Source organism: Saimiri boliviensis, chromosome 6 (assembly GCF_048565385.1).
Source record: "Saimiri boliviensis isolate mSaiBol1 chromosome 6, mSaiBol1.pri, whole genome shotgun sequence".
Taxonomy (NCBI): Eukaryota; Metazoa; Chordata; class Mammalia; order Primates; family Cebidae; genus Saimiri; species Saimiri boliviensis.
Window position 1 is genome coordinate 124,145,150 of NC_133454.1, and position 19,244 is coordinate 124,164,393.

Here is a 19,244-nt window from a genome sequence, read left to right on the forward strand (position 1 = left end):
GAAGAAAGGCGGGGAGGGTGACGCCAGGAAAGGGGCTGGAAAGTCCTAGGCCCCGCCCCCAAGGGGTCGCCCCCCTCTACTTCCCACCCCTGTCCCCTCCCTGGGACGCACCTGCGGAGTATGGAGCATAAGGGGGTGATTGCGCAGCTGCTCTTGAGCCTGCCAAGAGCTAAAAATATTTCCCAACAAAGAGAGAGGTAAGGAGGCTCCCAAGAAGAATCAATTTATTGGGGAGTCGGTGCGGCTGGTCAGACCCCGTAAAGAGGAGGGGACTGGGAGCCCGAGGAAAGAAGGGGGCGGGTGTCTTTAGTCACGCTGGACACTGGGACCTTGAAAGTGGGGAAAATGAGGGTTCCAGGAGGGGGCTTACAGATCTAACTCCAGTACCCCACCCTCTGCAGGAGGCGCTGGAGCTGGCCCAAGAGATGGTGGCAGGCTCAAGGGCTGGTTTGGGGTCTGGTCTGGAGGCTCAGATGGCTTCATCAGGGGCCGGCAGGCGCTGGCGGGAAGGCTCCACACCCCAGATCTCCCGGGCATACTGGGCGATGGTGCGGTCGCTGGAGAACTTGCCAGAGGTGGCTATGTTCCGGATCACCATCCGCGTCCACTCCCTTGGGTTCTGCAGGTCAAAGGGAAGCTCTGGTTCACTCTGCCGGCAGGACCTCCACCTTCTGCCTCATCCCAACCAGGGCCACCAAAGCCCCGACAAGCCGTGGCCCAGGATCCCTCACCTTGTACAAGGCACTGACTTTCTCCTGGCATTTAATGTAGTCTTCATAATCTGCAAAGACTTTAAACCTGGAGGAGAAAGGATAGGCATGTGCTATCCCCTTTAAGGAGCTAGGGTAAGTTCTATGAGGTCAAGGGCCAAGCCTGTCCTGTCCCAGTGGACAGCCAGCGACCTGGAGGGTCATGCGGCTTCCAAAGGTGCTTCATTCCAACTGCCGGGACCCCTGTCCACTTCCCCACCACACACCTGAGCCTCGATCTGCCCAACAGCCCCACCTGTGTGGTTCCCGGACCGGCCAGCTCACCGGTCATGGTGCATGAGCATATTGACAATGTCCTTGAACAGGTCGGGCTGTTTGGGGGAGAAGAAGCCACTGCTCAGCTGCTCAATGATCTGCCGAAGCTCAGGAATGCGGTCGTAGTACTCCTGGGCATTGTACCTGCCGGGACAGAGCTGAGGTCAGCTCCTCAGAAAGGGGTCCTGGCTCCTCCTCCAGAGAAAAGCTGAGAAGTCCCAAGCCCCAGGGTCACAACTCAGGCCCAGCCTGCTGCTCCCTGGGGCTGCCACACCCACTCTAGAGGGCCCCTCTGCAGCAGGCCCCCTTCTCTGCTTCTCTGCTCAGCTTTTTTTTTTTTTTTTTTTTTGAGACAGAGTTTTGCTCAAACTGTTGCCCAGGCTGCAGTGCACTGGCACAATCTTGGCTCACCGCAACCTCTGCCTCCCAGGTTCAAGCAATTCTGCCTCAGCCTCCCAAATAGCTGGGATTACAGGTGCACGCCACCATGCCCGCTAATTTTTTGTACTTTTAGTAGAGACAGGGTTTCTCCATGTTGGTTAGGCTGGTCTGGTTCTCCTGACCTTCAGATGATCCACCCGCCTCAGCCTCCCAAAGTGCTGGGATTACAGGCATGAGCCACAGTGCTCGGCCTCTGCTCAGCTTTTCATCCCTCCTTTGTGAATGAGGAAACTGAGGCCCGGAGGAGACACAAAGCTAAGTGTTAGCGCCAGGGCCCCCGAACAAGTGCTTTTCCTCCCAGCCGCCACTGCTGTCTCCACACCGGTTTGTTTTCTCCTCCAGTAGCCCAAGTCCACATCTGGCCTTGCCCTCAGGCTGCAAGAGCAGCTAATAAGGACAGCCCTTCAACTGACCCTCAGCGCCCCCACCACAGCTCAAAGCCCTCTACAGGCCAGTCTCAAACCCTAACCCTTCCAACCAGAAGCCAGTGCTACCCCACGAAGCCTCTGATCCCCATCCCCTCATGTGACACTCAGGTGACTCTCCTTGCATGACGGTGTCAGCCCCCACAGTGGCCCCCACCTGCCCCCTCCAACACAGTCTCCATCCTGCAGCCAGAGTGTTCTTCCAAGGGCCTAGTTCTGGGCATGCCAGGCCCGTGCTCACATCTCACAGCTCCTTCCTGCCCAGGGGACAGTCAGCTTTCTAGGCAAGCCTCACAGGAGAAACTCCTTTCAGTGTTTAATGCCAACTCTAGGAAGCTGTTGTGGGAGTGTAAACTGGGAGAAACTTTCTGGAAAGCAGCTTGGCAATCTGTGTCAAGAGCCTTAGGAACTCATCCTTTTTTTTTTTTTTTTTTTTTTTTTTTGAGACGGAGTTTCACTCTTGTTACCCAGGCTGGAGTGCAATGGCGCGATCTCGGCTCACCGCAACCTCCGCCTCCTGGGTTCAGGCAATTCTCCTGCCTCAGCCTCCTGAGTAGCTGGGATTACAGGCACGCGCCACCATTCCCAGCTAATGTTTTGTGTTTTTAGTAGAGACGGGGTTTCACCATGTTGACCAGGATGGTCTCGATCTCTCGACCTCGTGATCCACCCGCCTCAGCCTCCCAAAGTGCTGGGATTACAAGCTTGAGCCACTGCGCCCGGCCAGGAACTCATCCTTTTTAACTCAGAAGTATCTCCCTTCCAATAATTATCTTAAGGAAATCATCAGATGTGGATGTAGATGTTAAAACGTTGCTCATCACAGTAATATTCAACAACCCGGACATCAACGTAAATGTCCAGCCATATGGAATTGATTAAATAAGTTGTGACATGCTCATAGGATGGAATCTTATACAAACATTTAAAATATTTTTGAAAACTGATGACATGGAAAATCTCTCTCCAATGTTATGATATCAGGATTCGGCCGGGTGTGGTGGCTCAAACCTGTAATCCCAGCACTTTGGGAGGCCGAGGCGGGTGGATCACGAGGTCAAGAGATGGAGACCATTCTGGTCAACATGGTGAAACCCCGTCTCTACTAAAAATACAAAAAAATCAGCTGGGCATGGTGGTGCGTGCCTGTAATCCCAGCTACTCAGGAGGCTGAGGCTGAAGAATTGCCTGAACCCAGGAGGCAGAGGTTGCGGTGAGCCGAGATCGCGCCATTGCACTCCAGCCTGGGTAACAAGAGTGAAACTCCGTCTCAAAAAAAAAAAAAAAAAGATATCAGGATTCAAGCTGGGTGTGGTGGCTCACGCCTATACTCCCAGCACTTTGGGAGGCCAAGGCAGATGGATCGCCTGAGATCAGGAGTTCAAGACCAGCCTGGCCAATATTGTGAAACCCTGTCTCTACTAAAAATACAAAAAAGTAGCTGGGCATGGTGGCAGGTGCCTGTAATCCCAGCTACTCAGGAGGCTGAGGCAGGAGAATCGCTTGAACCCAGGAGGCGGACGTTGGAATGAGCCGAGATAGCACCATTTTACTCCAGCCTGGGCAGCAAGAGCGAAACTCCATCTCAAAAAAAAAAAAAAAGTATCAGAGTTAAAAATTGTACATACAGCCAGGCACAGTGGCTCGAGCCTACAATCCCAGCATTTGGGAGGCTGTGGTGGGTGGATCACTTGAGCTAAGGAGTTCAAGGCTATGGTGAAACCCTGTAATGTCTTTACTAAAAATACAAAAATTAGCTGAATGTGGTGGCACATGCCTATAATCTCAACTACTCAGGAGGCTGAGGCAGGAGAATCACTTGAACCTGGGAGGCAGAGGTTGCACTGAGCTGAAATCGCACCACTGCACTCCAGCCTGGGGGACAGAACAAAACTCTGTCTCCAAAAAAAAAAAAAAAAAAAAAAAAAAAAACTGGCTGGCCACAGTGGCTCATGCCTGTAATCCCAGCACTTTGGGAGGCTGAGGTGGGTGGATCACTTGAGGTCAGGAGGTCGAGACCAAACTGGCCAACATGGCAAAACCCCGTCTCTACTAAAAATACAGAAAGTAGGCCAGGCATGGTGGCTCACGCCTGTAATCTCAGCACTTTGGGAAGCCGAGGCGAGTGGATTACCAGGAGTTCAAGACCAGCCTGGCCAACAAGGTGAAACCCCCCTCTCAACTAAAAACACAAAAAATTAGCTGGGCGTGGTGGCAGGCGCCTGTCATCCCAGCTACTCAGGAGGCTGAGGCAGGAGACTCACTTGAACCAGTGAGCCAAGCTCACACCATTGCCCTCCAGCCTGAGCAACAAGAGCGAAACTCCATCTCTAAGAAAACCACAAAAAGGCCGGGCGCGGTGGCTCACACCTGTAATCCCAGCACTTTGGGAGGCCGAGGCGGGTGGATCACGAGGTCAAAAGATCACCTATAATCCCAGCACTTTGGGAGGCCGAGGCGGGTGGATCACGAGGTCAAGAGATCGAGACCATCCTGGTCAACATGGTGAAACCCCGTCTCTATTAACAATACAAAAATTAGCTGGGCATGGTGGCGCACGCCTGTAGTCCCAGCTACTAAGGAGGCTGAGGCAGGAGAATTGCTTGAACCCAGGAGGCGGAGGTTGCGGTGAGCCGAGATCGCACCATTGCACTCCAGCCTGGGTAACAAGAGCGAAACCCTGTCTCAAAAAAAAAAAAAAAAAGAAAAGAAAACCACAAAAAGTAGCCAGGTGTTGGTGGCACATGCCTATAATTCCAGCTATTTGAGAGGCTGAGACAGAAGAATGACTTGGGCTCGGGAGGTAGAGGTTGCAGTAAGCCAAGATTGTGCCACTGCACTCCAGCTTGGGTGACAAAGCAAGACTCCATCTCAAAAAATAAAAATAAATAAACAAATAAATTGTACATATATTATCCCCAGCTTTTAAGAACTGTGTATATTACATGTTTGTTTTTTGTCTTTTACTCTGTGCATATGCCTATCCGATGAGAGAGATGTTTATACAAATAAACATATAAACACACGTAAAAAGGGGTACAGTAGCTTTAAATCTGGGTGATGAGATTATGAATGACAGTTATTTTATTCTTTTTGGTTCTGTGGTCTTTTTCTAACTAGTGAGCATGCATTTTTTTTTTTTTTTTTGAGACATGGTCTCACTGTCACCGAGGCTGGAGTGCAGTGGCACAATCACTGCTCACTGCAGCCTCCATCTCCCAGGGTCAGGCGATCCTCCCTCCTCGACCTCCACAGTAGCTGGGAGCACAGGTGTGCAACAGTACGTTAAGCTAAGTTTTTAATTATGTTGTAGAGATAGAGTCTCACTATGTGCCCAGGTTGTTCTCAAACTCCTGGGCTCAAGCAGTCCGCTTCCCCCGGCTTCCCAAAGTGCTAGAATTACAGATATGAGCCACCATGCCTGGCATGATTACTTTCATGATAAAAAAAATGATTATTTAAAAAGAAATTTGTATACAAAAAAAATAGCTGGGCATGGTGGTGTGCACCTGTAATCTCAGCTACTCAGGAGGCTGAGGCAGGAGAATTGCTTGAACCTGGGAGGTGGAAGTTGCAGCAGTGAGCCTAGATTGCGCCACTGCACTCTGGCTTGGGCGACAGAGTGAGACTCCATCTCTAAATAAATAAATAAATAAATAATAAAAACAAATTTTTGGCCAAGCGCAGTGGCCCATGCTTGGGAGGCCAAGTCAGGTGGATCACTTGAGGTCAGAGTTAAAGACCAGCCTGGCCAACAAGGTGAAACCCCATCTCTACAAAAATACAAAAATTAGCTGGGCACGATGGTGCCTATAATCTGAGGCAGGGCCGGGCGCGGTGCCTCAAGCCTGTAATCCCAGCACTTTGGGAGGCCGAGGCGGGTGAATCACAAGGTCAAGAGATCGAGACCATCCTGGTCAACATGGTGAAACCCCGTCTCTACTAAAAATACAAAAAAATCAGCAGGGCATGGTGGCGCGTGCCTGTAATCCCAGCTATTCAGGAGGCTGAGGCAGGAGAATTGCCTGAACCCAGGAGGCGGAGGTTGCGGTGAGCCGAGATCGCGCCATTGCACTCCAGCCTGGGTAACAAGAGTGAAACTCCATCTCAAAAAAAAAATAAAAAATAAAAAATAAATAATCTGAGGCAGGAGAATCACTTGAATCTGGGACGTGGAGGTTGCAGTGAGCCAAGATCAGGACATTGCACTCCAGTCTGGGTGACAGAGTGAGACTCTGTCTCAAAAAACTAAAAATAAAATAAAATAATAAATGAAAACAATTTTTTTAATGTAATGCCAGGATAATATCTCCTCTGCAGGCCGGGCGCGGTGGCTCAAGCCTGTAATCCCAGCACTTTGGGAGGCCGAGGCGGGTGGATCACGAGGTCAAGAGATCGAGACTATCCTGGTCAACATGGTGAAACCCCGTCTCTACTAATGGTGCAAAAAATTAGCTGAGCATGGTGGCGCGTGCCTGTAATCCCAGCTACTCCGGAGGCTGAGGCAGGAGAATTGCCTGAACCCAGGAGGCGGAGGTTACGGTGAGCCGAGATCGCGCCATTGCACTCCAGCCTGGGTAACAAGAGCGAAACTCCGTCTCAAAAAAAAAAAAAAAAAAAAAAATATCTCCTCTGCAGAACTGTTTCTGACCACAGGCCCCTTGTAACTACTGTGCTCATATTTCCCTTTTGGCCATGGCTTCCAGGGAGTAAGGATTTTTTTACTACCAATTCCTGAACAATATTATCTCTTAGGATTGATACAATATTCTCTTCCTAGCTGGGTGTGGTGGCACACGCCTGTAATCCCAGCTACTTGGGAGGCTGAGGCAGGAGAATCATTTGAACTCGGGAGGTGGAGGTTGCAGTGAGCCGAGATTGCACTACTGTACTCTAGCCTGGGCAATAGAGTGAGGCTCCATCTCAAAAAAAAAAAAAAATTATCTTCCTTTTCCTTCAGTTCTGTGTTACTTCTTTCTTTTCCAATTTCATTAACCTTATTGGCTGTAAGTACCCTCTAAAATTTACCAGAATCCTGTGGCCATGACCAAGACCTTGCTGGGCCTGGACCAGTCTTTGCTGGCATGCCTCTCAAGCCCAGCACCACCCTCCAGGGATCACCACCCGTGAACCCTGAGCTTTGGAGCCCTCGACCCCCATACCCTCTCTGGTCGAGCTTTTCCACATCTTCCACCCGCATGCCAAAGATGAAGAAGTTCTCCTCTCCCGCCTCTTCTGCCATCTCCACATTGGCCCCGTCCATGGTGCCAATGGTCAGAGCCCCGTTGACCATGAATTTCATGTTGCCAGTGCCTGAGGCCTCTGTGCCCGCAGTGGAGATCTGCTCAGAGAGGTCTGCAGCTGGGATCACTGTGTGGTGGCAGCAGGGGGACAAGTCAGCTCAGGGAAGAGCCCCACATCAGCTGGGGACTCTTGGATTAGGCTGGCCCCAGACATAGCTGGACTCAGAGTCCCCTGCACCCCCAACTCTCAGTCTTCACCAGCCAAGTCTCCCTCTCACACTGCACCCCCACTGCCCTCCACCTCTTGTAGATTCTTGACCATCTAGGTCCAACCTGGATTTCTCCACCTCTGTTGCAGATTTGAAGGTAATTTCACCCTGTACTGCCTGAAATTCCACCATTAGAGGGCATCCGCATGGCTTTTTTTTTTTTTTTTTTGGCACGGAGTTTCGCTCTTGTACTCAGGCTGGAGTGCAATGGTATGATCTCGGCTCACTGCAGCCTTCACCTCCTGGGTTCCAGCGATTCTCCTGCTCAGCCTCCTGAGTAGCTTGGATTACAGGCACCCACCACCATGCCTGGCTAATTTTTTGTATTTTTAGTACAGACGTATTTCACCATGTTGGCCAGGCTGGTCTCAAACTCCTGACCTCAGGTGATCCACCTGCCTCGGCCTCCCAAAATGCTGGGATTACAGGCATGAACCACCATGTCCGGCCTCCTCATGGCTTAAGCATTGGCCTCTCCAGATTCTTCTTTCAAATACAAGTATCCCAGGAAGAAAGGACTGATGCCTCTTCCCAGGACTGAACTAGTCAGAGCCTCCCTAGGATCCCTGGTGGCACACCCACCTTTCTCAGCCAGCGAGACCCGGTAGTTCTCCAAGAAGATGACACGGAGACGGTCACCCACTGCCGGGTCATGGTTCACCACATCCCCAATGGCTGTGATGAGTTTGATGATCATCTTGGCCATGTGGTACCCAGGTGCAGCCTGAGAGGACACAATCTGGGGTCAGCTCTATTGCCAGGCACCCCCACCCTACATCCTACAACCCAGCTGGGCTGACCTCTCCCTGGATATATCAAAGGATGGGAGCCCAGGACTGGAGCCTGGCTTCTCACCTTCCCTCCAATCATCACAGTCCGAGGCACAAAAAACTTATTGGGCTCTCTCTTGATGCCTGTGGAGAAACGAGAGGGATCAGGTGGGCCTGCTTTGTCCTCTGGGTAGTAGCTCCTGACAGAGGCTGGGTCGTGAGACAGTAGGCCTGACTTGGACAATCACGTGCTTTGTGACTGTCACTTCTCCCTTTCTGAGCCTCAGTTTGCCCATCTGTGAAATGGGGATAATTCCATGTCCTGAGAGTTGTCACAAGGCCAAAGGAGATGTTGCTTGGGCAGCATGTGCTATGCCGGCAGGAACACAGGGGAGCGCTGAGATGCAGGGCAGAGCGGCTGCCACTCACGGTTGTACAGGGTGATGACGTGGAGGCAGTTGAGGAGCTGTCGTTTATATTCATGAATCCGCTTCACCTGGATGTCGAAGAGTGAGTTGGGGTTGATGTGGACTTTGTATTCCTTCTCGAGGTAGGCAGCAAACTTCAACTTGTTTTCCTGGAGGCAGAGACGGGGAAGGGCTCACCAACAGGCCACAGCCTCAGGAAATCCTACCGTCCACACTCCATTCACTCAGGCCAGGGAGGATGGATGCCAGGAGGCTCACTGGCTACTTCTGTCCACTCCTGCACCAGGGCAGACATTGCTAATCAATGTCAGCACTGTTCATGTGAGGTCAGATGATGCCTTCCCATCACAGACTCCAGGCAGCTTCTACCAATGGCCTGGGTGGGCAGGAGAGATGAACTCTATTTGCCACGCCTGACCCAGATATCTGGCCCCTCCAGCGCCCTCCACACAGCACAGCTGTCCCACATTGCAGCTCTCCCCACCTGCTTCACTTTGGCCACATCCCGAATGAAGGCTTCATCATCCACAAAGGAGAGCAGTTTGCGCAGCTGGTCCAGATCGGAGATGAAGTCCTCACCGATACGCTGTGGGAAGATGGCTCTCAGACAGGCCCATCCCTGTCCTTCCTCCTCCCAACACAGAAGGTGCCCTTTCCAGGTCAGCCAAGCCCCCTCCACCCAGCAGGCTGCTCTGGGAGCCCTCCCAGCCCCTCCTCCTCCAGCCTTCCAGCTGGGGCACAGGGCATCCATGGTTACCTTCTTCCTCTCCCGTCCTTGAGCTCTGAAGGCTCACGCCACCTGACCCCAGCAGCCCTTCCTGGCTTCCTGGCAAAGCTTTGCCTGACACCAACATGACCTTGTGCCTTCCCTGCCAGATATCTGCCCCTTACAGGCTCACTTCAGATGTGACCCATGGATGACTCCCTCCATTAGACTGCAACCTTTGCTGGGTTCACCTCCACAGCCAGGACCTCCCTTAGCACATAGAGCACCGTCATGCAAATAAGAGAATAGTGTCCCTCCTTCAGTTGGATGTGAGGCTTGGGGAACACAGTGCAGGAGGGATTTCAGCCCTGAGCTGGGGGTCCTGACAGTGAACCACCTGCACAACTATACCCAGCCGATCCCTGCAGGGACCCATGTTGACCCTACTGGCCATACAATGGCCTCTCACCTCAGCAATGACCTCTGCCAGCCCAGGGTTACACAGAACCAGCCAGCGCCGAGGGGTGATGCCATTGGTCTTATTCTGGAACTTATGAGGCTCCAACTCATAGAAGTCTTTGAAGCTGCAGGATGAGGTTGGACGAGGGTCGCCACTCACCCCTGTAGGATGAAGGCCTCTGCCCTGGGGCCCCTACCCTGTCTTGCTGAAAGGGGCCTGGGGTGGGTAATGTGGACCTGGGGAAGGTGGGGGATGCTGTGTGTAAGAGGGGGTCATCTCAGGACAGGGCAGCACTGGAAGGGGCTGCGGGGCTTGTAAGAATGACGCCACCTGTGAATGCCGCCCCGGGACCAGAGACCATGAAGGGCTAGAGACCATGAGTGGTCAGGCAGGGCGGTGAGGGGTGGGGTCTCTGCGAGACAGAGGCGTGGAATGCGCGGAGCCTCTGTGAGACAGAAGCGTGGATTGGGTGGGGCATAGAGAGGGGCGGGGTCTGGAGAGCAGGGCTCACATGGTCTTCTTGAGGATCTCCGAGTGGATGCGCGCCACGCCATTAACAGCGTGCGAACCCGCGATGCACAGGTGTGCCATGTTGATGCGCTTCACCGCGCCCTCCTCCACCAGCGACATGCGCCGCAGCCGGTCTATGTCCCCTGGGAATGTGGCCGCCACCCGCTGTGCCCAGAGAGCCCAGAGCTAGGACCAGATCCAGGAACCCCAGTCCCCAGTCCCCAGCCCCATACCCCCAGAGCTCTGCCCAGAGCCCTCACTGCCCCAGAGTCTCAGGGCCCTGGCTGGCGCCCCTACTCCCAGGCCCAGACTGGGTGTCCCGCCTCGTCCCCGCACCGTCCCCCAAGCCTCCCAACTTACGTTGAGGAAGCGCTGGTTGATCTCGTAGATGATCTGGAGGTGCCGTGGCAGCAGCGTCTCCAAGAGGTGCACCGGCCAGCGCTCCAGGGCCTCGGGCAGCACCGTGTGGTTGGTGTAGGCGCAGGTCCTCACTGTCACATCCCACGCCTGGCACACGGGGTGGGCAGTCAGGACGTCGACCTCAGCCCAGTGGCTCTCCCCACACCCTATGCAGCCCAGCAGGCCTCCCGACTGCAGTGCCAGGTTTAGGACGGTCCCTCTTGCCTCAGGAACCAATCTGTTCACTCCACTCATATCCTCCCATGTCCCCAAACTGGGAAGAGAACCCTGAAGCGGAGAGTGTCAAATGAGGCAGAGGGGCCCTGAAGCCCACCTTGTCCCAGTCCAGCCGCTCCAGGTCCACCAGGATCCTCATCAGTTCGGGGATGGCCAGGGAGGGGTGGGTGTCATTGAGCTGGATGGCCACCTGGGATAGGCAGAGGAGTCAATCTGAGCTCCAAACCACATACCATGCTATGGTCACTGTCCTTTGCCACTTCGGAGCCCCCGAGAGAGCCCAGCACGGTTCTGTGACTGGGCTGAGGGCAGAGGCAGGCAGGCGCTCATGGGGGGTGGGAGGAATGGGGTGGGGGCAGTGGGGCAGGAGGAGGAGGGAAGCCGAGGTTATGAGCCTGTGGATTGACCTGCTCAAGTGACCCTCCCACACTCCCAGCCTCCACTCCTTTATCTACGACATGGGGCAGTCAGGCTGAGGCTGGAGGCACACACTGCCCGGCACACACTGTCCAGCACAGAGGTGCCCTCTACGCACATAGTACCTTGTCCGGGAAGGCATCAAAGTTCGTGCGCACGGGATCGCGGCAGCCGAACTTGGAGGACTTGAAGCGACGGATGATGTCCTGGAGGGTGGCGGCCACCACGAAATACTCCTGCTTCAGCCGCAGCTCCTTCCCCTCAAAGAACTGGGGACAGCGCGAGGCAACGTGAATCACGGCGGCAGGGGCGTGGCCTAAAGCCGCGGTGGGTGTGGCCAGAAGGGACTCCCACCCACACCAGGACCCCTGAGCCCTGAGCCAGGACCCCTTTCTGGGACCCAGGGAATTTTCCTCCACCAAGAAGTAGTGGCAAGAGACAGTGTCAGGAAGAGGGGCACAAGAACCGAGAGCATCGTGGGTGTTGCCTTGGACAGCTCTTCCAAAGTGCTCTTCACTAACCCACTTCCCTCAGGACTCAGGTGTCCTTGTGCTCAAAAGGTTTAAGATGGGAGCACAGGATGCACAAGGCCAGCAGTATGCCCTGGGTGTGAGTAGGGCACCAGCAAGTGCCCTCCCCAGTTCTTCCCAACCCCCGCTCCCAGAACTCAGGCTTTCAGCACCTCCCAGCACCCAGAGACTGACGCACATTATCGTTGGGGTACAGGACACGAGAGATGTTCTCCGCCAGGTTTCGGTCCAGCACAGCCTGGATGTAGCCGCCGACGTTGACTGAGAGATGAGAGTGGGGAGAGGGTAAGGCCTGGGCAGGGCGAGGCTGGCGGGCAGGCTGGGGCTGCTACCAGCGGATGAACTCACAGTCCTTGAGGTTGAAGTCATTGGGAGCCTTGGCAGACCAGAGGCGCATGGTGTTGACGACATTGTTGCGATAGCCAGGCACGGGTGTATCATAGGGCATGGCCAGCACCACCTGCAGGGGGCAATCCTGTCAGGAGCTGCCTGGCCCTGGCATCTGCCTCCCTCCCCTGAGGGCTGGCACTCAAGGCTTTGTCCCTGCACTCTGCAGACCCCGGCTCTTGTCCCAACACTAGCATCGACTAGTTTCGTAACCATGAGCAAACCCCATAGCCTCTCTGGACCTCATCTAGAGAGAAAACACCCTCAACACATCCCCAACACCAATAAGCCCTGCTTGGGCAGACGGTGGTGAGAAGAATGGAAGGAGGCAGGTGACAAGCCCAGAGCCCAGGAGGGGCTGTGTTGGTGACCACTCTGTAGCAATGGGGGCTGGGCTGGCCAGCCTGGCCTGAGCAAAAGCTAGAGGACACTGTGGACTCAGGAGAGGACTAGGGAACCCAGGGCCAAGTTGAAGGGGTCACAGAGGTCAAGTCCATCCAAAGACCTCAGGCCTGGTTGACCACACGGCTGATTCTCAATGACTAATGCCGACCCGCCTTCCATAACTAGCAAACATCAATAACTGTCTGCTATCATGGTGCCAGGGATACGTCCACTCCTCCAAGGGAGGCCTTTTAAAGGGCACCGCCTGCCCTCCCCACACTCCATCACCTTGATTGGAGCCGAGTGGGAGCTGACACACAGAGAGGGAAGGGACCGGTCCCTGAGCACACAGCAGGCTGGCAGTACCAGAGGGAGCCAGGTCTCCTGCCTTCCAGCCACAGCCACTTGTGCCAGCTGCCACATGCACCTGGCATGGACTGCCAGCAGCCCCCACTGGGCCTTAGCCTGGCTGACAGCAAATGCTCAGTTCTGAAAGCCTACTGGTTTATCTGCAGCCCCTCTGGGGGCTGATGACCTGAAGCTTCAGCAGGAAGATGGCCTGAACTGGGATTTGGTGTTTGTTTGTTTGTTTGTTTGTTTGTTTTTGAGATGGAGCCTCACTCTGTTGCCCAGGCTGGAGTGCAGTAACGTGATCTCAGTTCACTGCAAACTCTGTCTCCCAGATTCAAGTGATTCTCAACCTCCCGAGTAGCTGGGAGTTTTGGTCAGGCTGGTCTCAAACTCCCGACCTCAGGTGATCCACCCACCTCAGCCTCCCAAACTGCTGGGATTACAGGCGTGAGCCACTGCACTCAGCCAATTTTGAACTCCTGAGCTGAATCAACCTACCCACCTTGGCCTCCCAAAGTGCTGGGATTACAGGCGCGAGCCATACCCTCTGTCTATTTTTTTATTTTTTGTAGAGATAAGGTCTCTCTCTGTTGCCCAGGTTGGTCTTGAACTCGTGAACTCAAGCCATCCTTGCACCTTGACCTCCCAAAGTGCTAGGATTATGGGCATGAACCACCATGTCCAGCTTTGGTTTGCTTTTAGGATCCCTCTAACTCGCTGTGTGACGAGTGAATTCCTCTCGAAAGGCTTGAATTTTCTCCTGCTCTGGGCTGCTGCTGTTGGGATGTACGGGGCAGACTCAAGTTGCCAGGATGGTCCTTTGATAAATCTCCTGGTGTGGAGTGGAGCCAGGTCGTGCGAAGACACTGGGGGAGCGGAGCAGCCTCTCTCTCCTTCCAGGCTCTGCACTTAGGCTGGGTCCCCTGTGTCCCTGTCTCTAGTTTCTCCTGGCTTCAGCTGTGTGACTAAGTCACTTAACCTCTCTGAGCCTCAGCATCCTCAGTTGTAAAATATTGGGTCATGCTTCCTATATAGGCTTCCTTCTCCTCCCTCCCCTTCTCTGGGCTCCCCCGACCCCCAGCTTCATCCTCACCTGTGTGTCTACCCACTTGGCACCCTGGCTGGTGTGCTCCACGTGGCCATAGAAGTGCACAGGTAGCGTGAACTCGGGTCGGGCCTTCTCCCAGGGGTTGCCGTAGCGAAGCCAGTCATCGGCCTCCTCCATCTGAGCCCAAGGCAGGTCGGGCAGAAAGGCGGGCAGTGTCAATGCAGGCACTCATGCCACAGTGAACGGTGGGGCGGGGCAGGGGCCGCGGCCCGGGGCACCCTACACAAGTATGAGTTAGGGGCTCTGAGGTGGGCCTCTGGTCTGTTAGGCTCTCCAGCAGGACACAAACCACCTGTTCCAGGGGCACCAGCTGGCTTTGGGTCGGGGGTTGAGAAGCGGCAAGGATGCTTTCTGTAGAGCTTGGGGGCTTTTTTGGAGCTATGCAGAGATGATAAACAACTGGGGGTCTTCCCCATCCCGACTAGACCCCACAAGGTTAGAGCTGAGACTGCTCACCTGCCAGCCCCCGGAGATCTTTTGGTTAAAAATTCCAAACTCATAGCGAATACCGTAGCCATAGGCAGCCAGGCCCAGTGTCGCCATGGAATCCAGAAAGCAGGCTGGGGGTGTGCAGGGAGGTGGGTGTCAGGGACCCAGCACGGAGGACCCCATCGGCCCATCCACCCTCACGGCCCTGCTCACTTACCTGCCAGCCGGCCCAGGCCCCCGTTGCCCAGCCCCGCATCCTCCTCAATTTCCTCCAGCTCCTCCATGTCCAGGCCCAGCTGGAGGGGTGAGGGTGGCAGTGGTCAGGGCCAAGTGTCAGCAGGGGAACCCCCAGTCCCCCAAATCGCCCCACCCCACACACCTGGTAGGTGGCCTCATCGCAGGCATTCTCTAAGGCCAGGTTCACCATGGTGTTCTGTAGTGTCCGTCCCATGTAGAACTCCAAAGACAGGTAGTAGATCCTCTGCCCAGAGAGACGGACGGGCAGGGAATGGGGTCAGGGCCACACACCAACACTCAGCCGGGCCCAGCCACACCTGGACCTCTGGCCTGCCTGCCCTGCTCTCAAGCCCCAGCTGTCCTATCCCTGTTGCCAGTTTGTTTCTCCCTGTCTCAGGCTTTGGGGCCCAACAGGTGAGGTTCTGGTTCCAGCATTCCTCTGGCTTTGGACAAATCACTCTCTTTGGCCTCAGTTTCCCCATCTGGGAAATGGCGTTGGCCATACCCACTTCAGGGAATGAGGTGCCAGGAAGGTGGGAACCCCTTCCCTTGCACCCAACACCCAGCAGGGCACCAGGATGTGCAGAAGCGTCTCCAAGAGCTCCCCAGGAGGGCAAGGCCAAGGCCCAGAGAAAAAGTCATTTGTTCAAGGTCACGCAGAGGCTAGACACTGTCATCTCCCATCCTTGCACTGCCCAGTTCCCCTTGGCCCTCAAGCCTCGGTCCCAAGGAGACCCAGAGACACCAGAAACTAGGATTCTGCCAGTGCCTGGTCTCCTGGTTTCCTGGGTCCCCTCCCGGCCCCGTCTGCCTACCCCTCCCCCACTCCCCACCGTGGGGTATCAGGTTGCTGACATTTACCAGTGACCCACCAGACACTTGATCTCTGCCGCCGCAGCTGCCCCAGTGCCGCCTGCGGTACAGGCATACCATGCACACAGCCAACAACTGACAGGTCCTTCCACCAGGGCCCAACCTGGGCCACAGGCGCCATCCTGCCCACCAGCAGCCCCTCCAACGTTCTCCGAGTGGGCACTGACCCTTTATGGCCAGCCCACCTGCTCTGAGTTCCCTGACCCCCACCCCCACCCCAGGTTTCTCCCTCAGGTTGTCCCAGCACCCTTTGTGCCTGGCACCTCTGGATTCTCCAACCCCAGGAGCCTAGAGTGACGAGAGATGGCCACTTAAATCCAGATCCCCAGCTCCCTGGCAGCGCCTCCAGCCCGTTCCTCTGCCCAGTGTGTCCCTAGCAGCACCTTGGGGTCCTTCTCATAGTAGTGCTGCTGCGTTCGGATCCAGCGCCCCACGAGGTGGTCACGCACGGTATGGGCCAGCGCAAAGTAGTAGTCTCGTGGGGTGGCCACATTGCGGTCCTTGACGAGTGTGAAATGCAGGTGCCGGTTGAAGTTCTTTTTCAGCTCAGTCACGTTCTCCACGCCGGCCAGGCCGCGCACACTGATTTGCTTTCTCTTCTCGTGGTCTGACAGGGGCCGGGACATGGCTGCAGGAGGGCGGGCCGGACTGAACTGAGGGTCGGTGGGTCGCGGGGACGGTGGCCTCAGCACTGCCTCCAGCCAGGGAGTGGAGCTCCCCAGCCTCAAGGGGATTTAAAGCCTGGCTCTGGGCAGCATGCCCCGCCTCCCCTGCAATGGGAGGGTCTTGGCCTGGCAGCCCAGGGAGCTATTTTGAGGGCAAGGGGAGGAGAGGGGAGGGGAGGGAGAGATGAGCTCCACTTGGGCCGCCAAGACTGGCCCGGCTTGCTCACAGGCCTGTGCTGAGCCACTTCCTCCAGGCCTTGCACACAGAAGGGTATTCTGTCCCTTGTCCCTGCCTTGTGCAGAGTTGGAGACAAGATGGAGCAGACAGTGCTGGATTGCGGAGCTGTCTGTCCGGGCTGGACAAGGATGGGAGCATGTGTTGTGGCAAAAGGAAGCAGGACCCCCTGCAGGCGGCGGTGCAGGAGCCAAGCCTGTGACCTGATGGAAGAGGTGCAACTAGCAGAGGCCACTGGATGTCTTCGAGAAAGGGACCCACGACCCTGCATACGAGGGGTGGTGTGAGGGAGGGAGGTTGTGTGAGGCAGGGCCACAGCCCTCGCTCCACCCCCACCAAAGCTGAGCGGCCCTGGGCTCCCCCTGTTGCTGTCCCTCAAGGAGCTCTGAATGACCTTTCGGAGAGGGTTAGTCAGGTTACAAGCTCGTGTTGGCGGGAGGCCACTAGCCTGCAGCACAGGGCCCTGGGAATTGTAGTCCCTGGGAGAAACTGAGGCATGCCCCACCCCCTCATCATATTGGTTAATGATAGTTGAGTTCTCCCTGTGATTTGACTGCTTAGGAAGTACTGGGAGGCCTTCTCTTGGGGCCACACCCTGGGCAGGGATTTTGTCAACCAGCTCAGTGACCTGTCCTGTAAAATGGGTGCCTCATCTGTACCTCAGGCACCTCACCCCATTTGTGTGCATGACCCCACAGTTTCAGGCCCTTCCCTGGAGTCTGTGGCTATCACCCCACTCACTGCTGTGTCCTGGCCCCAGTACTGACTTACTGTGTGACCTCAGGCTGGTTGCTTTACTTGCCTGAGCTTTGGATTCCTTCATCAAACTTAGACTCTCCAATGAGAAAAACAATACCTGCCTCACAGCTGCTGCCTCCTCATCTTGTGGGAGCAGGCTTTGGATCCTGCTGTTTAAGCGAAAGGAAGCCAGGACCTGCTGCTAGTTCAAAGGCTGTCCAGGCCTCCTGAGTGGTGGGCCGTTGGAGGGGAAGAGCTGGGTGTTCTGTTCTGAGGGCCAAGGAAGCAGGTCAGAAGCCCAGACAGATGCAGGGTGCTACTGAGCCCGATTCGGGGAAGGCCAAGCTGTTTCTGAGGACCTTTTTTTTTTTTTTTTTTTTGAGATGGAGTTTCGCTCGTCGCCTAGGCTGGAGTGCAATGGCATGATCTTGGCTCACTACTGCAACCTCTACCTCCTGGGTTTAAGCAATTCTGCCCCAGCCTCCAGAGTAGCTGGAATTACAGGCACCTGCCATCAAGCCCAGCTAATTTTTGTATTTTTAGTAGAGACGGGGTTTCACCCTGTTGAACCAGGCTGGTCTCAAACTCCTGACCTCAGGGGATTTCTACTTGGAAATGTGGCACCACAGAAGACAGTGCGGCCGCGCCTTTTCAGGGCAGTGGTAAAGCAGGGCTTGGGAGTCAGGAGACCTCTGTAGGACTTGCAGTTTTGCCCACATACTAAGCTAGTGATTCCAGGGCTGGGTTTGCCATGGCTCGGAAAGTGATCGGAGGCTGGCCTTGGGGGCTCTCGCCCATAATCCCAGCACTTTGGGAGGTCGAGGTGGGTGGATCGCCTGAGGTCAGGAAATCAAGACCAGCCTGGCCAAGATGGCGAAACCCTGTCTCTACTAAAAATATAAAAATTAGCCAGGAGTGGTGGCCCATGCCTATAATCCCAGCTACTTGGGAGGCTGAGGCGGGAGACTCGCTTGAACCCAGGAGGCAGAGGATGCAGTGAGCCGAGATCAGACCACTGCACCCCAGCCTGGGCAACAGGGTGAGTCTTTGTCTCAAAAAAAAAGAAAAAAGATCCGGTAATATAAAAATTTAAAAAAACAACAACAATGCTGGCAGTTCTCTGGTCTCTCCCCCATTCACAGCTTGCACCCAGGTCCGCATCCTCCACCGAGTGCAGCTCGGCCCAGCATCCAAGGTTCTTCGCAGCCCGCACTCGTCCCTCGGAGGGTTGCTCTGAGTAGAGCTGAGACTTCTTGGCAGTCACTGCCAGGCAGACAGTAGCTTAACCATACTGTCACCTCACAGCCCAACTGTGGCAGCATGCTTTGGCCACGCACTCCTTTGCATTGACCCCCATTTCCTGCCAGACCCCATGTTCCTGCCACTGAGGACCCGATCCCCATAGACCAATCCACATCTTACAGGCAGAGGAGGCCAGGCTCATTCCACCTTTTCCCAGCTGCCCTCCCCTTGTGCACCCAGGGCACTTGCTGTCTCAGGAAACATTTTTACTGGGAAACAAACTTTCTCCAACTACCTTTCCTGTGGCTTCTTTCAGTCTTTTGTCATGCAGTCACTCCCCACTGTTTCCAGGCTTTGTCCAGGGGTGACACTGCATGCCCCAACCCGGCACGATCTCATCTGTCTCCCCGTTACCTCCACCCGCTCCGTGTTGTGTATGTAGGTTTAATGAGCCCTGAAGCACACTTTTCCAACCTGAACTCACTCACGGTTGTTTATGTCTAAGTTTCTAACTAGAAACCTGGCCTCCTTCCTTGGGCCAATCCTGGGTTTCTCCAGAGCCCTTGGCTGAGCCTCAGTAACAAAGCGCTGAGGCTGACCTTTCCCCACTGGCGTTCCTCTTGCCAGGCCTTGAGGGGGTGGGGACAGTGCTACTGCAGCAGCAGCAGAAAAGCAGGGTGGGAGGAGGGGCACATACATCACAACACAATGGGGTAAAAGGCTTGCTTTCCCACC

At 55.1% G+C, this 19,244-nt stretch overlaps 1 protein-coding gene across 1 annotated transcript; it reads right to left on the bottom strand.

Moving 5' to 3' along the window:
• Positions 1–198: 198 nt before the first annotated feature.
• On the bottom strand, positions 199–16,361 carry PYGM (glycogen phosphorylase, muscle associated). Its single transcript, XM_003937666.3, has 20 exons — positions 16,013–16,361; positions 14,899–15,000; positions 14,737–14,815; positions 14,547–14,650; positions 14,076–14,207; positions 12,209–12,320; positions 12,039–12,121; positions 11,456–11,599; positions 11,011–11,103; positions 10,638–10,784; positions 10,279–10,442; positions 9,777–9,891; positions 9,086–9,187; positions 8,603–8,750; positions 8,259–8,317; positions 7,986–8,127; positions 7,054–7,261; positions 1,035–1,169; positions 732–798; positions 199–619 (listed from the first exon to the last, which is right to left on the bottom strand). The coding sequence occupies exons 1-20, from the start codon at positions 16,253–16,255 to the stop codon at positions 470–472; spliced, it is 2,529 nt and encodes an 842-aa protein (XP_003937715.2). The 5' UTR covers positions 16,256–16,361; the 3' UTR covers positions 199–469.
• Between the last annotated feature and the right edge of the window lie 2,883 nt (positions 16,362–19,244).

Bases quoted from the DNA above. Each gene is read 5' to 3' on its own strand.
- PYGM (XM_003937666.3), bottom strand. From the start codon at position 16,255: ATGTCCCGGCCCCTGTCAGACCACGAGAAGAGAAAGCAAATCAGTGTG. The intron at 14,208-14,546 runs GTGAGCAGTCTC...CCTTGGGCTCAG, and splicing joins AGATCTCCGGGGGCTGGCAG to ATGGAGGAGGCCGATGACTG. The intron at 11,104-11,455 runs GTACTATGTGCG...TGCCTATCCCAG, and splicing joins TTGATGCCTTCCCGGACAAG to GTGGCCATCCAGCTCAATGA.